The sequence below is a fragment of the Labeo rohita genome, chromosome 22, assembly GCF_022985175.1.
Source record: "Labeo rohita strain BAU-BD-2019 chromosome 22, IGBB_LRoh.1.0, whole genome shotgun sequence".
NCBI lineage: Eukaryota > Metazoa > Chordata > Actinopteri > Cypriniformes > Cyprinidae > Labeo > Labeo rohita.
The window spans coordinates 37,578,330-37,593,378 of NC_066890.1; the positions used below are offsets into that span (position 1 = coordinate 37,578,330).

At 38.6% G+C, this 15,049-nt stretch overlaps 1 protein-coding gene across 3 annotated transcripts in view; it reads left to right on the forward strand.

Moving 5' to 3' along the window:
• Window positions 1-606: 606 nt before the first annotated feature.
• The window catches only part of arhgef18b (rho/rac guanine nucleotide exchange factor (GEF) 18b), a 65,329-nt gene continuing 50,886 nt past the window's right edge, over window positions 607-15,049 (forward strand). The window contains exons 1-9 of one of the 3 annotated variants that reach the window (XM_051094725.1): window positions 607-786; window positions 8,650-8,771; window positions 9,449-9,864; window positions 10,022-10,172; window positions 10,967-11,093; window positions 11,477-11,528; window positions 12,539-12,583; window positions 14,755-14,829; window positions 14,935-15,046. In XM_051094725.1, the coding sequence (XP_050950682.1) occupies window positions 9,698-9,864; window positions 10,022-10,172; window positions 10,967-11,093; window positions 11,477-11,528; window positions 12,539-12,583; window positions 14,755-14,829; window positions 14,935-15,046 (729 nt within the window). In that variant the 5' untranslated portion in view covers window positions 607-786; window positions 8,650-8,771; window positions 9,449-9,697. The remainder of the gene's footprint in view (window positions 787-8,649; window positions 8,772-9,448; window positions 9,865-10,021; window positions 10,173-10,966; window positions 11,094-11,476; window positions 11,529-12,538; window positions 12,584-14,754; window positions 14,830-14,934; window positions 15,047-15,049) is intronic. The other 2 variants (XM_051094723.1, XM_051094724.1) reach the window with 2 other exon arrangements.

Here is a 15,049-nt window from a genome sequence, read left to right on the forward strand (position 1 = left end):
TCTAAAATGTGCGCAAAATGACAGAATTTGTGGGATATACACTCACAAATGCGAGAAAAAAAGAATTGTGTGACAAAAAGTCTGAATTGTGAAAATACAAACTTGCAATTTCAACAAATTTTAGGGAGTTTGTCTTTCACGGTACTAAAAATGATCAAAGTTGAAGAAACACCCATATACTTTGATACTGATATTCACATACCATGATATTTATGTAATCCTCCGTTTAGTAAAACCATAAAAAGTCACTCAGTGCTGATCTTATTGATAACATTTCACTACATTGGTTTTTCAAAAGAGCAATAGTACAGTTAGCAGGAAATGGCTGTTTTATCTCCAGTAGTCAGTGAAGTGTGAACAGCAGCTAGTTTAAGCAAAACAAACTTGTCGAAGGGGTTCGTTCGCCACGTTAACCACCAGCACTCTGCTTATCGTTTCAACCCCCTGCACAAGTGCACGAGTGTGAGAACCATGCAGTCATTACAACACATGCATGAAAAGACTGGCCTTTCTATAACTTGAATTAAAACATCCATCACTGACATGTTATGATCATACCACATCCGAAAAACGGGCCTCATATGTGTGTGTGTTCATGTAAAGGCCATGTGTTTCTGCTGAATGTTAGTCTGAAGAGGAAGTTGTAGCAGTGTTGTGCGTTTTAGGCTGTGGTTAACACAGCACTCTGCACTTTTCAGTCGCTTCAGCTGGCAGAAAACTGTGCGTTAGGTTCAGAGGAGGACGTTTTTGCTAGTCGAGGATTGTTTACTGTATTTTTGGATTGGGGTGAGTACACAAAAATGCTTGCATTTGTTAATACATACTAAAAATGCTAACTCTGTTTGATTTGAACTGTATGGGTGCCATTGTTTTGGTAAGTCATTATCTTCTGCAGCTCCAGATAAGCTATCATGCAAGCTTTAATGTATCTAATCTTGAGTTTTAAATGAAGGTTGGAGGTTTTGGCCTATACGAATCCAACTTGAACTCGTCTTGGTGGATTTCACTGGTGCTTTCGGCCATTATTGCTTCACCAGTTTCATTTAAGGAACTGCCTTAGCAGAAACGCAGCTCGCTGTGGTGCAACCGAATGACAAAGTGTAGAATGTCATACGTGATGTTGGTTGTGTCTTTTTTTCTTATAAACAAAACTCTTATTTTTCAAGAGCAACCGTTATGACACTTGTTTGTGCTCTTAATAGATGGTGTTTTCCACTTTCACTATTATACAGCAGATCACGCACACCGTTATACATTTCATTTTAGTCTTTCTTGTAAAAATACCATTGTTTGAGCATGCAAAAATACTATGGTGCTTTGAAATATACCATGCAGAATGATTTTTAAATGGTATTCCCAAGAATACCATGGTAGTACCACAATATTTATTGTGTCATATATTTTTGACAGAAATTCTATGGTAGCTGTATGACTATGGCAGTTACACAATACCATGGTTCATACAGTACATTTTTACAAAACTTTTAGTACATTGGCCACAAAAGTATTTGGACATTTGTGCCACACTCAAAATCAACATTTCTACATTCTTTACATTTCTACATTTTTCAAAAACTGAATAAAAAACAGTTGTAACAGTGTGATATAGTTACACATTACATGCTATAGTAATACTTGCTATAGTAATAACAGTAATTTACAAACATTTAACCCTAAACTTATTATGTATATGTACTGTAGTCAATTAATATTACTCTGTACTTCAGTAATTAGACTGGTACATCTACACCTTAAAACAATGCGTAACCAAAAAAATTATATAGCGCAATTATCAGGAATTGATAGGGCGGTGAAAAGTATCTCTATATGAAAGGTTACTGAAGGGGAGGAGCCTAAAAATAAGTGGCCTTGATCATGTCGGCAGAAAAAGAAAGTTGTTTGAGGGGCGAAGCAACTTGTTACTTTTTTATAAAAGGTTACTGAAAGGGAGGAGTTTAAAAATAAGTGGCCTTGATGATGTCATCAGACAAGGAACCTCATTTGGAAGAGTGAAGCAAGTTGGTTTTGTATTGATTAAATGTTATTGAAGGGGAGGAGTCTAAAAATAAGTAGCCTTGATGTCATCAGAAAAAGAAAGTTGTTTAAGGGGCGAAGCATGTTGTTATATTTTAATAAAAGGTAATTGAACGGAAGGAGTCTTAAAATAAGCGGCTTTGATGATGTCATCAGAAAAGAAAAGTCGTTTGAGGTGCGAAGCAAGTTGTTATATTTTGATAAAACATTATTGAAGGGGAGGAGTCTACAAATAAGTGGCCTTGATGATGTCATCAGAAAAGGAAAGTTGTTTGAGGGGGTGGAGCAAGTTGTTACATTTTGATAAAAGGTAATTGAACGGAAGGAGTCTTAAAATAATGGCCTTGATGATGTCATCAGAAAATAAGTCATTACTGAAGGGGAGGAGTCTTTGATGTGTCATCAGAAAAGGCAAGTTTGCTATATTTTGATAAAACATTACTGAAGGGGAGGAGTCTACAAATAAGTGGCCTTGATGATGTCATCAGAAAAGGCAAGTCGTTTGAGGGGTGGAGCAAGTTGTTAGATTTTGATAAAAGGATAATTGAACGGAAGGAGTCTTAAAATAAGTGGCCTTGATGATGTCATCAGAAAATAAGTCATTTGATGGAGCAAGTTGTTACATTTTGATTAAAAGGCTATTGAAAGGAGAGGGGTCTAAAAATAAGTGGCTTTGATGATGTCATCAGAAAAGAAAAGTTGTTTAAGGGGTTTTGTTACATTTTGATAAAAGGTAATTGAACGGAAGGAGTCTTAAAATATGTGGCCTTGATGATGTCATCAGAAAATAAGTTGTTTGAGGGGTGGAGCAAGTTGTTAGTTTTTATAAAAGGCTATTGAAGGGGAGGAGTCTAAAAATAAGTGGCTTTGATGATGTCATCAGAAAAGGCAAGTTGTTTAAGGGGTGGAGCAAGTTGTTACATTTTGATAAAAGGTAATTGAACAGAAGGAGTCTTAAAATAAGTGGCCTTGATGATGTCATCAGAAAAGAAGTCATTTGGGGGCGGAGCAAGTTGTTACATTTTGATTAAAAGGTTATTGAAAGGAGAGGGGTCTAAAAATAAGTGGCTTTGATGATGTCATCAGAAAAGAAAAGTTGTTTAAGGGGCGAAGCAAGTTGTTACATTTTGATAAAAGGTAATTGAACGGAAGGAGTCTTAAAATAATGGCCTTGATGATGTCATCAGAAAATAAGTCGTTTGAGGTGCGAAGCAAGTTGCTATATTTTGATAAAACATTACTGAAGGGGAGGAGTCTACAAATAAGTGGCCTTGATGATGTCATCAGAAAAGGCAAGTTGTTTAAGGGGTGGAGCAAGTTGTTAGATTTTGATAAAAGGATAATTGAACGGAAGGAGTCTTAAAATAAGTGGCCTTGATGATGTCATCAGAAAAGGCAAGTCATTTGGGGGCGGAGCAAGTTGTTACATTTTGATTAAAAGGTTATTGAAAGGAGAGGGGTCTAAAAATAAGTGGCTTTGATGATGTCATCAGAAAAGAAAAGTTGTTTAAGGGGCGAAGCAAGTTGTTACATTTTGATAAAAGGTAATTGAATGGAAGGAGTCTTAAAATATGTGGCCTTGATGATGTCATCAGAAAATAAGTTGTTTGAGGGGTGGAGCAAGTTGTTAGTTTTTATAAAAGGCTATTGAAGGGGAGGAGTCTAAAAATAAGTGGCCTTGATGATGTCATCAGAAAAGGCAAGTTGTTTAAGGGGTGGAGCAAGTTGTTACATCTTGATAAAAGGTAATTGAACAGAAGGAGTCTTAAAATAAGTGGCCTTGATGATGTCATCAGAAAAGAAGTCATTTGGGGGCGGAGCAAGTTACATTTTGATTAAAAGGTTATTGAAAGGAGAGGGGTCTAAAAATAAGTGGCTTTGATGATGTCATCAGAAAAGAAAAGTCGTTTGAGGGGCAAAGCAAGTTGTTACATTTTGATAAAACATTATTGAAGGGGAGGAGTCTACAAATAAGTGGCCTTGATGATGTCATCAGACATGGAAAGTCCTTTGAGGGGTGGAGCAAGTTGTTACGTTTTGATTAAAAGGTTATCGAAGGGGAGGAGTTGAAAAATAAGTGGCCTTGACAGTGTCATCAGAAAAGGAAAGTTGTTGGAGGGGCAGAGCAAGTCGTTACGTTTTAGATAATAGGTTATTGAAAGGGGAGGAGTCGAAAAATAAGTGGTCTTGATGATGTCATCAGAAAAGTAAAGTCGTTTGAGGGGATAAAACTTTGATAAAACATTATGGAAAGGGAGGAGTCTAAAAATAAATGGTCTGATGTTGCTAGCAGAAAAGAAAAGAGATTTGAGGGGCAGAGCAAGTTGTTAAGTTTTAATTAAAAGATTACTGAAGGGGAGGAGCCTAAAAATTAGTGGTCTGATGATGTCAGCAGAAAAAGAGTTATTTGAAGGGCGGAGCAAGTTATGTTTTGATTAAATGGTTATTGAAGGGGAGGAGTTTGAAAATAAGTGCTCTGATGATTGACCAAAAAAAAGGAAAGTCGTTTTAAAAGGGCCGAGCGAGTTGTGTGAAATATGTGTGACTTAAATGTCCAAATAATTTCTGAAGGGACAATACGGTGGTATTTACCACCTGATACTATCACTGTGCCATTTTTGTAGGGGTAGTATTAAACACAATTCCATCTCATTCCCATCCAGCAGCGCTTCTTTTCTCTCTTTTATCCCTCCCTCTCTCCCTCTCTCCCTCTCTCTCTCTCTCTCTCTCTCGCTGTGAGTCCCTGCCACTGTGCCTCTTGACTTTGAATCATATGTTAGTTAATCCCCGGCGATTCTCTCCTCTGATCCGGCTGTGGGACTCTAGTTTTCCTGATATCTCGCTCACTAACTCCTCTGGGAGAAACTTGCACCATCCACATGGCAGATCCACCTCTCCACAACTCCTGGCCCTCGTTCTCGTGGATGAAACGATGGTCCTTCAAAAGAGGTAGAGGAGATGATTGTGTCTTTCTGGATCTCTGGCATCTTTCCTTCCACTTTTTTAAACACTCTTCTGTTCTACTTCTGACAAAAAATATGGCATTACCATAATTTTTTTTTCATATTTTGAATTTTTCTTATTTTAAGTATAAACTGTTTTTTAGTTACATAAAGTAAATATAATTACATAATAAAGTCATTTATTACATATATTATTATGTAAAATAATTTAATACAATTAATAAATTACAACTAATATCTAACTAGTACAGAATAGTTATAATTTATTAGTTATAATTTAGTGTGTGTGTGTGTGTGTTTGTATATATATATATATATATATATAATTAAATTATAACTAATATATGTAATATATCATATATATAATATATATATTGACTTTCAGCCATGACATCAGCCATGTGTGTTTCTAGAATTGTGCAGTGGAGGGGTTTTTTGTTCAAATTTTCTGTCTTAAACTATAAATAACTGAGGAGGTGTTTTGTTTCCTTGTGGTTGAGCATGTCAGTGATGTTATGCTACATGCATTTGTGGTCTGTCAGACCACCGGTTCTCAAGAGGACTGGTCACATTGCAAACAGAATGAGCTTTTGCATACAGCTCTCATGACTGTGTATTAGCACATGCAAAACCACATTTTCACACTTACGACATTTCTGTCTGATTGTGTCATTACTGTAATTTGTGATGATAAAAGGAATAATGGAAACCACTAGACTCCAAAACAGGAATTTTGGATATGTATTTAAATACTAAACGCAGGCAATCAGCGCGTTATGCTGAGACTTGAGAGATGGCGTTCAAACAAGTGATGAAAGTTTGATTCTGAAGTGCAATTTCCTGATGCCATGTCATTTCCTCTCTTTGCTCTACTACTCTTGAAAGGGTAAACAGCACAGATAAGATTAAAAACATAACGTACTATTCGATTTTTTTTTTGTCAGACATACAGACAGATAGATAGATAGATAGATAGATAGATAGATAGATAGATAGACGGACAGACGGATAGATAGATGGATAGATAGATAGATAGTTAGATAGATGGATAGATAGATAGATAGATAGATAGATAGACAGACAAACAGACAGACAGATAGACAGACAGATAGATAGATAGATAGATAGATAGATAGATAGATAGATAGATAGATAGATAGACGGATAGACAGACAAACAGACAGACAGATAGACAAACAGATAGATAGATAGATAGATAGATAGATAGATAGATAGATAGACAGGCAGACAGACAGACAGATGGATAGATAGATAGATAGATAGATAGATAGATAGATAGATAGATAGATAGATAGATAGACAGGCAGACAAACAGACAGACAGATAGACAAACAGATAGATAGATAGATAGATAGATAGATAGACAGACAGACAGACAGACAGACAGACAGACAGGAGGAAAGACAGATGGATAGACAGGCAGACAGATAGACAGACAGACACACAGATAGATAGATAGATAGATAGATAGATAGATAGATAGATAGATAGATAGATAGATAGATAGATAGATAGATAGATAGATAGATAGATAGACAGATAGATAGATAGATAGACAGACAGAAAGAGAAAAAAGATAGATAGATGGACAGAGACAGATGGATAGACAAACGGACAGACAGATGGATGGATAGACAGACAGACAGACAGACAGACAGATAGATAGATAGATAGATAGATAGATAGATAGATAGATAGATAGATAGATAGATAAACAGACAGGAGGAAAGACAGATGGATAGACAGGCAGAGAGATAGACAGACATAGATAGATAGATAGATAGATAGATAGATAGATAGACAGACAGACAGATAGATAGATAGATAGATAGATAGACAGACAGACAGACAGAGAAAAAAGATAGATAGATAGACAGAGACAGATGGATAGACAAACGGACAGACAGATGGATGGATGGATGGATAGACAGACAGACAGACAGATAGATAAATAGATAGACCTGAAGCCACCTATCTATTAATGACATTCCAAAAATTGCACAGATTTTCATATATGGTCATTTCATGGAGCTCTGCATTGCTTTACAGCTTTGGGGATGCCCCCAATCCTCTAGGAAAAGCTCAGGACTCACATAGCATAATTCTGAAAATTATATTTTATTTTATTCAGTCCAAAATAAAACTTTGCATCTTAGCAGCTTATGCACTGACCTCAAAGTGTGTGAAAAAATGGAAGTTTTCTGCGGTAGACCTATAGTAACCCTTGTAAAAGCTGAGAGGCCCCTTTGTTTGAATATTTATGTTGGAGCATATGGTAAGAAGGGGCAGCCATAAAAGGATATTTGAACATGACAAGCATCATGGTGCTCTTATAGTTTACATATCACTTGTCTGATTCGGATACAAACAACCTCACCGCTCTCAGACTCTGTCATTCGTCTAGGGCTGAGATGATTTATGCCTGAAAGCACTGCACAGTTCATTCATACATCGTTTAAGGACAGGCAGTCGGTGAAGGAGAACGGTTCTGGATTGGACTGGATTATGACCCGTTTGTCATCATTACCTAGTCAATCAGGCACTCTGAGGTTTGGAAAGGTAATTTCAGCAATGCCCCAATACGGATAGGCCTTAATTTAACATTAAGGAATGTTCTGGAGTTGAGGAAAGTTTTTGAGTCTAGATTCATAAAAATACAGGTTCTGCAATGTCTTTTGAGGTTCTGCAATTGGTTATATGGTTTTTATGGAAATAAAACAAGTTCATTTTTACACTCATATGTTCTTCAGGTCAGCAAATTTGTTTTAGGTTGAGGAAAACCCAAGAATTTCTTGGTTCTTTTGAAGCATATGTACTTAGACGGCTTTCTGAAGAACACTGGGTTCTCCTATACCATCAGGCTGGAGGCCATTTAATCCCCGCTATCAAACACAACCCAGAGATTTGCTTCTGTAAACTAGTGCTTCCATTTTACATCAGATTAAGATCTTCTGTTTACAGGGAAACGTTTCCAACTTCAACCGACTCCAGCTGTGTGTTGATGTAATAGGCTGGAGTTAATGGAAGCCACTGATAAGTTCTGGCAGTAGCTATATAGTTCTTATTTAGGGTATACCGTCACACTGGCTCTCCAGAACCGTATCTCTATTACTGCCATGTCACAATCCTCGGGAATAAACACAATAGATATTATGTAATTAGATTAGATCCAGAATGTCACACCAGTCTTTATTTGTTTTGTCTGGTGCACAGCGACAATACGTTTCATAAGGTGCAACAGAGGCCAGCTGGTTAGTGCTGTGCAGGTAAACCTCACTGCCCTGATGCTATAGGCTGCGGTCTTTAGCCTCCTTGTTAGTGTGCCCACCCATGCCGGCGACCATGGTTTGAGTCCCACCCGGAGCAGGGTGTGAGTAGGATGGGACCAGGGCTCAGGGGGGTAAGTGTAGGTGTAGGTAAACCTCAGTCCCCTCATCTCAAGAGGCACACTCCATGTTAGTGTGCCCGTCTCTCATGCCAGCGACCCGGGTTCGACCCAAGGTGCGAGTAGGATTCGGGAGGGGTTACAAAGACAACTGACCAAAAGCCACACTGCAAGTCTGAAATCAAGAGTCCACAATTGTGGATAACATTCCTAGCTAAATTAATGGTGGGACGTTTTGTGTTTCAGCCTCAGATTGCAAACCATGCTCTCAAATTCATGCCCCGGTCTCAGCACCCAGCTCGTCCTCATCCTTGTCCCCGACCTCAATTCCAGAAGACGTCTTCTTTAGTAGTTCACCGGAGGACAAGGTAAGACTCTAACCATTACCTAACCTAGGGATGGACAACCTGGAGGGCCATTGTCCTGCAGAGCTTAGCTCTGACCCTAATCAAACACACCTGCCTTTTGCTTTCTAGTGATATTAAAGACATTGCTTAGCTTATTCAGGTGTGTTCGATCAGGGCTGGAGCTAAACTCTGCAGGACGGTGGCCTTCCAGGACCAAAGTTGCCCAACCCTTAAACCAGGGCGAATGATTGTTTGATAAGAAGGCACTTTGCGTTGGCGCCAACAGCCTTGTGGGCAGTGCGCTGACATGCGGTGTCGTTGCGCTACGGGGGGTCCCAAGTTCAAATCCTGGCTTGAGGACCTCTCCCTATCCCACCCCCTTCTCTCTCTCCCACTTCGCTTCCTGTCCTGTATGATCTGTCCTATCATAATAAAAAAAATAAATCTTTAAAAAAAAAGAAGGCATTTTGCAACTGGTTCCTCTATTACGAATGTCCTTCTCAGTTTACTCGATGACTATGTGCTTACTAATACCCAGTTTGGCTCTTGCATCACAAAAGAAGTTCAGCTTACTGCATCCTCTTTTAGTCCTTGAATGACACTAGCATGAGGCTCACTTAGACTCCACATTATTAGTCATATATCATGTGACCTTTTTGTTGTGATAAATCAGCTGTCCATGGGTTTCTTGTTTTCAGAGAAACGAGTGCAGCAGTGAGGAGGACCTTTTAGACCTCTGCGATTCTCTGAGAGATTCAGAATATTTCAGAGACTTGCAACTGGAATCGACTGAACCACAAGACAAACGACAAGGGTACAAGGGTACAACCCTTTTGGTACCTCCTGCGTCCACACCAGAAAGTGGATCTAGGGATAATTCCACAGATTTTGACACCCATCAACTTTTCCAGACAGACGACACCGTGATTCCCACTGGAGGGGAAGCCATGGATCGCTTGGTTGCTATCAGAAACTCAGAGTACCAGGATTATCCAGAATCAGAACAAGATGAGGACTCGGACACGGATAACTTTCCTACATTGGTTAGATCCATGTCCACATCACGCAGACACAGCTGGGAAGTGCCAGTGTCACCGATTGACCTGGGAAGAAGGTAAGACTCGCTTTTTCACTGGCTTCAAATAATTGTGTCATTGCCATAACTAAATGTGATGTTAGAAAATCTTTGAGCAGTGCATGTCTTCTGTCTGGTAACAGAGTCATTGTGTGTACATGTGTGTACGTAAACATTGTATGGTTATGTTGTGTAGGTTCAGTCTAGACACTAACGGCATTGACAGCGATGGGGAAAGAGAGGTCCACTGTTTGACCAAAAGTCCAAATCTACCATCTTCCTCCTTCTCCGAAAGCTCAGTGGAGGAAACAACCAGTGCTGCTGAAAGTGAAAGCTCCAAAACACCAGTAACTGTCCTTATTGAAATCTGTCTTAGTATGAACAGAGCAAGATTTTCGCTTATAGAGTATAAGCCATATTCCCACTCCTGGAAGGCTGCCATGATGAAATCCGAGAGCTAGACAGTGATGCAACTACCACAATCAAGGCTCAGAAAGGAAGTAAGGATATCATTAAAATAGTCCATGTCAGTGGCGTGCACAGGCGGGTAGGCTCGAGACCCCTTGAGGTCCGATGCTAAAGTGCCCTTTCGGTCTGGTCTAGCTGCCCCCGGACCGCAATTTCTGCTACTCTTGTAAACACGTGTCAAAACCTGACACAAAAGAGAAATAACTGTTAAATGAAGTTATTATTTTTGTTTTTTTGTGCACAAAAAGTATTCTCATAACTTCATAACATTACGGTTGAACCACTGAGGTCACATGGACTATTTTAGCAATGTCCTTACTACCTTTCTGAGCCTTGAAAGTGGTAGTTACATTGCTGTATATGCAGGTTCAGAAAGCTCTCGGATTTCATCAAAAATATCTTAATTTGTGTTCCGAAGATGAACGAAGGTCTTAAGGGTCTGAAAAGACATGAGGGTGAGGGTGAGGGTGATCTCTTTAACTCCAACCCTAATCAAACACGCTTGAACCAGCTAATCAAGGTATTCAGGATTACTTGATAATAACAGACAGGTATGTTGGAACAGGGTTGAAACTGAATTCTAGCCAGAGGGTAGTCCTCCAGGAGCAGGGTTGGCTTCCTATGCCGTAACTGTTATTGATAACATTTTTACATGATTTGGTTTTAATGACAGAATCTACCCACACCAGCAAAGACAGTATATTCCAGATCTGAGATTCTCGCAACTGATGAAAAATCTCAAGCTGACAAAGTCTCCCGCATACTGGAGACTTCTAAGCAGGCTGCCAGAGAGGCTGGAGGTTAGTGAAATGATTCTCCAATTAGGTGGAAACCCAAGGTTTTCATGGGCTTTAGCTTTGAAGCAATCAGATGAATCCAATGCTAATTCTGTCAAGAGGAATTCTTGGATTGAAAGCCACAAAACACACATTTTACTATTTAAAGTCTTTCACTGAGACCTAATTTTATTCTGTAGTTCTATCGATAAACTATGTTTTGGTACTTTTGAAACCCCAGAAACCTGTACGACTTGTAACTTTTTAAACCTTCAAAGGGAACCATATGGAAGCTATAGAACTCTACACAGCCATATATCTTTTTATGCTTAGAAAACTAAAACTAAAGAGCTACAAAGAATAGTAGAATACATATAGTTTTGACTTGTTTTGCTTTGGAATTCCAGAAGAGCAGGAGTCAGAGGAGGGGCTGCAGTCGGTGGAAGGACGGAGTCATGTGTAAGTTTTCACATCTTTGTTTTGTTTAAGAGCACCATAGTAGCTATGGCAAGGTTATTTTGCGTCAGTGAAGTTACATAATTCAGAAGGATTACTGAAGCACCTTGGATTCTGTCAAGATGATTAAGTAGCTTCTATGAAGGCTTCTTGGAATGCACTTAGTTGGATAGTTGGATTAGCAAGACCAGTGTTTATTAAAGTCCTGTAAAACTAGCTGGTTTTAGGCTTTTTTTTTTTGCATAAAACTATTAGTCTTTACAAGCAAATTACCAATGTTTATGCAAGTATGCTAATAACAAACATGGTGGGACTTCCTTTTCTTAAAGAGTTCACCCAAAAAGTTCATCTTCAGAATAAAAATGATGATGTTTTATGAAATGCGAGAGCATATGACTGTGCATAGGCAGCAACGTAACTGACACGTTCTAAGGCCCAGAATGGTAGTAAGAACATCGCTAAAATAGTCCAAGTGACATCAGTAGTTCAATCATAATTTTCTAGAGAATACTTTTTTTGCACAAAGAAAACTAAAATAACGACGCATGCTGTAGCTTCATAAAATTATGGTTAACCACTGATGGACTATTTTTATCAATCCTTACTACCTTTCTGGGCCTTGAGCATGTCAGCTGCATTGCTTTCTATGTAGAGTCAGAAAGCTCTTGGATTTCATCAAAAATATTTTACTTTGTGTTCTGAAGATGAACGAAGGTCTTAGGGGTCTGGACTGACAGAATTCCAATAGTGGATCCAATAGTGTTTAGCTAAATCGCACTTGCTACTTGCTATTCAGCTGCAGCTAGTATCAGTATAGTGTCAGTATAACGTTTTTTCCATTAACCTGAAGGAAGTCATGGGTGATGTGGTTGTAGCCCACCGCTGTTGTAGTCTGCCTCTGTATGTGTGAGCTAGGCAGTAGATTTTATGTTGATGGTTTTATTTGGACAGCGGCCCACCATGTGCCCTGCCGGTCTCACACATACTTAGCCTGAGTGTCTTGTTTGTCTCAGGCTGATGGTACAGAAAGTTCTGCAGGAGCTTAAGCAGTATCATGGGTAAGTAAACAGTGTAAAGGAGCCTGTCGTGCCCTCCTACAGACTAACAGAGTGGCCCACGTTTGGTTTGCAGGCCTGAAATAGAATGCATTGTTTTCTTACTTGGCTGTCTTGAACATGCTGTGTACGTTTGCGTATTTATGGCACATTTTATCTGCTGTGTTTACCACTCTTGCTGTATTTTTAAACCTGGTGGAGCTTTTCCTGGTTAGGACGTCCTTGTTTTATCTCAAAACCTGCATGAGAAACCAGAGCGTGCTTTTAACAAGGTCATGAAACATCTGCACAGTAACGCTTCTAACAGCAGACTAGCACGAGGCTTTGTTCGGAATGGAAACCTAGCATACTTTTTAGAGCATACTGCAAAGTACACACTGTATACTTGTTTTAAAGTTTTTGGGTTTAACAAGTAGTCTACTTCATTGTGTAAACTAGCTGTCGGTGTAAAAGAAGCCAAGAAAGAAATGTTAAAATTGTGGTTGATGTAGCTGTCGCTCCAAAATGGTAGGTTTAATTAAACATGTTGCATTGTGGTTTGCAGGAAATTTGCATACTGCAGAAACAGATTATGGTAGTATTCTAGGGCTGTCACTAATTATTTTGGTAATCGAGTAATCGGATAGTTATAATTGTGTTTTTGTGAGCTAACAGTAGCCTTTTAAATGACTTAAAATACATATAGCAAGGCAATAATAATTAGTTCAAATAAAGTATCAAAAGCAAGTAATCATATGGTTTTATTAAACAAAACTGTTAAAACACAATGTATAGAGCCAGGGGTGCAGATGGGATTTTTAAACTGGAGGGGGGGGGACCAAGCTGTCAGCAAATGATTTCAACTCAGTTATTTTGTGTAATTTTTAGTCTTAAAAAGTGAAAGGTGTATAAATGTAAGCAAAACAGACAATAACCTTTTCTTGTAAAATGTGACAAGATCGCGAATTCGAAAGTAAAAGCATCTGAAGCCCGACTTATAGCAAAATCCTGTTCACAAAATTCAAATAAAAAATAATACTACTGATGAAAAAAAAAACGTACGGGTTGAGGGTTTACCACTTTCGTTACCATATAACTTCCCGTCCCTAGTGCCATCTGTGCGCCTGTATAGAGCTAATGTACATTACGCATTATAACAAATGGCTACAGATGGCGCCAAAGGCCTGACGATTGTTTTTACACTTTACTGCATGATCTAATCCTTATTAAATATGTACTAAACAACATTTAATTCAAATGCCCACTTAATCTTTAACATTTGGCCATTTATTTACCACAGAAATGCTACAGCCACTGTCACTAAACACGTGGACATCAAAACGTCAGTGTAAGGGCTTGGGCTATTACTTTGAAATCGCGATGAACAGTTAGTTAGCTTAGCATATTGAGAAAGTATTGATGTATTCTCCTGTGTTTATAAATAGGTTTATAAATGACTTACCTTACAAATCTGATGAAATGGCACACTTTGGGTTTCCAGAAAAACGTTATAATAAACCAGAAGTCATGGCAATATGCAGAGATGGAGTTTAAGACGCTTGATAAATGATAACTGTTTGTGTGGAGACGCGCGTACGGTAACCTACACGCATGTAAGCAATTAAAGCGCTTATATTTATTTAATTCAATAGTAACGTTTGTGAATTCACAATAGCATATGGTTTATTATGTTTTTTAAATTGGTTTAATATATAATGCAGCCTTGGAAAACGGTCTAATGCGTCTTATGGATTCGCGTCTGTGGAATGCGTCGCTTCCGGTATTTTGACGGTTACTCAGCGCGGGCAAATTGCAGTCCAGGATTTTTAAAAATGAGTTCTCCAATTGAATCAATGAATCGTGACAGTCCTATACTAGCATTTTTAAGCAGTAATATACACATTGTCACATGACCTTTTGTTAAAACAAAAAACTTTTGAGTGTAATCAAGTCAAGAAAACAGTAAAAAGGTAAAAATGCATTTGATAATCAGCGGGTAGTATGGACAGTTGACAGTTTGGTGAAGCTGTAGGTTATCCAGATACTGCATACTGTAAAAAATACTTAGTTTAGTACGCTAGTTTGCCATTTCGAACATATCCGGAGTATTCCTGTAAGCATGCACATGTTGCCAGTGGACAAACTTATGCTGAATTAGTTTAATCCTGATTGTGATCATCTTGGATTTTCCTCAGAGCGAAACGCAGCACAAGCATAGAAAGAAAAGAGGCGACAGGGAATTTCACGTGGTATGAGTTTCTTGCCATTGAGTAAGTCACTGACCTTTTTATACTCTTCTTTATATAAACATGCTCTTGTTCTCAAAAAATCGTATAACTTTTAAATCGGGTTGATGTTGGGTCTTTTTTTTGTAGAAATGATGAAGAAGAGGAGGAAAGACCAGAGCGTCCGGAAAAAGGCACCAAAGTCAAGCGGACTCTGAGCTCACTGAGGAACCGTGTGACTGGATCCTTCAACAAAGACAAAGTA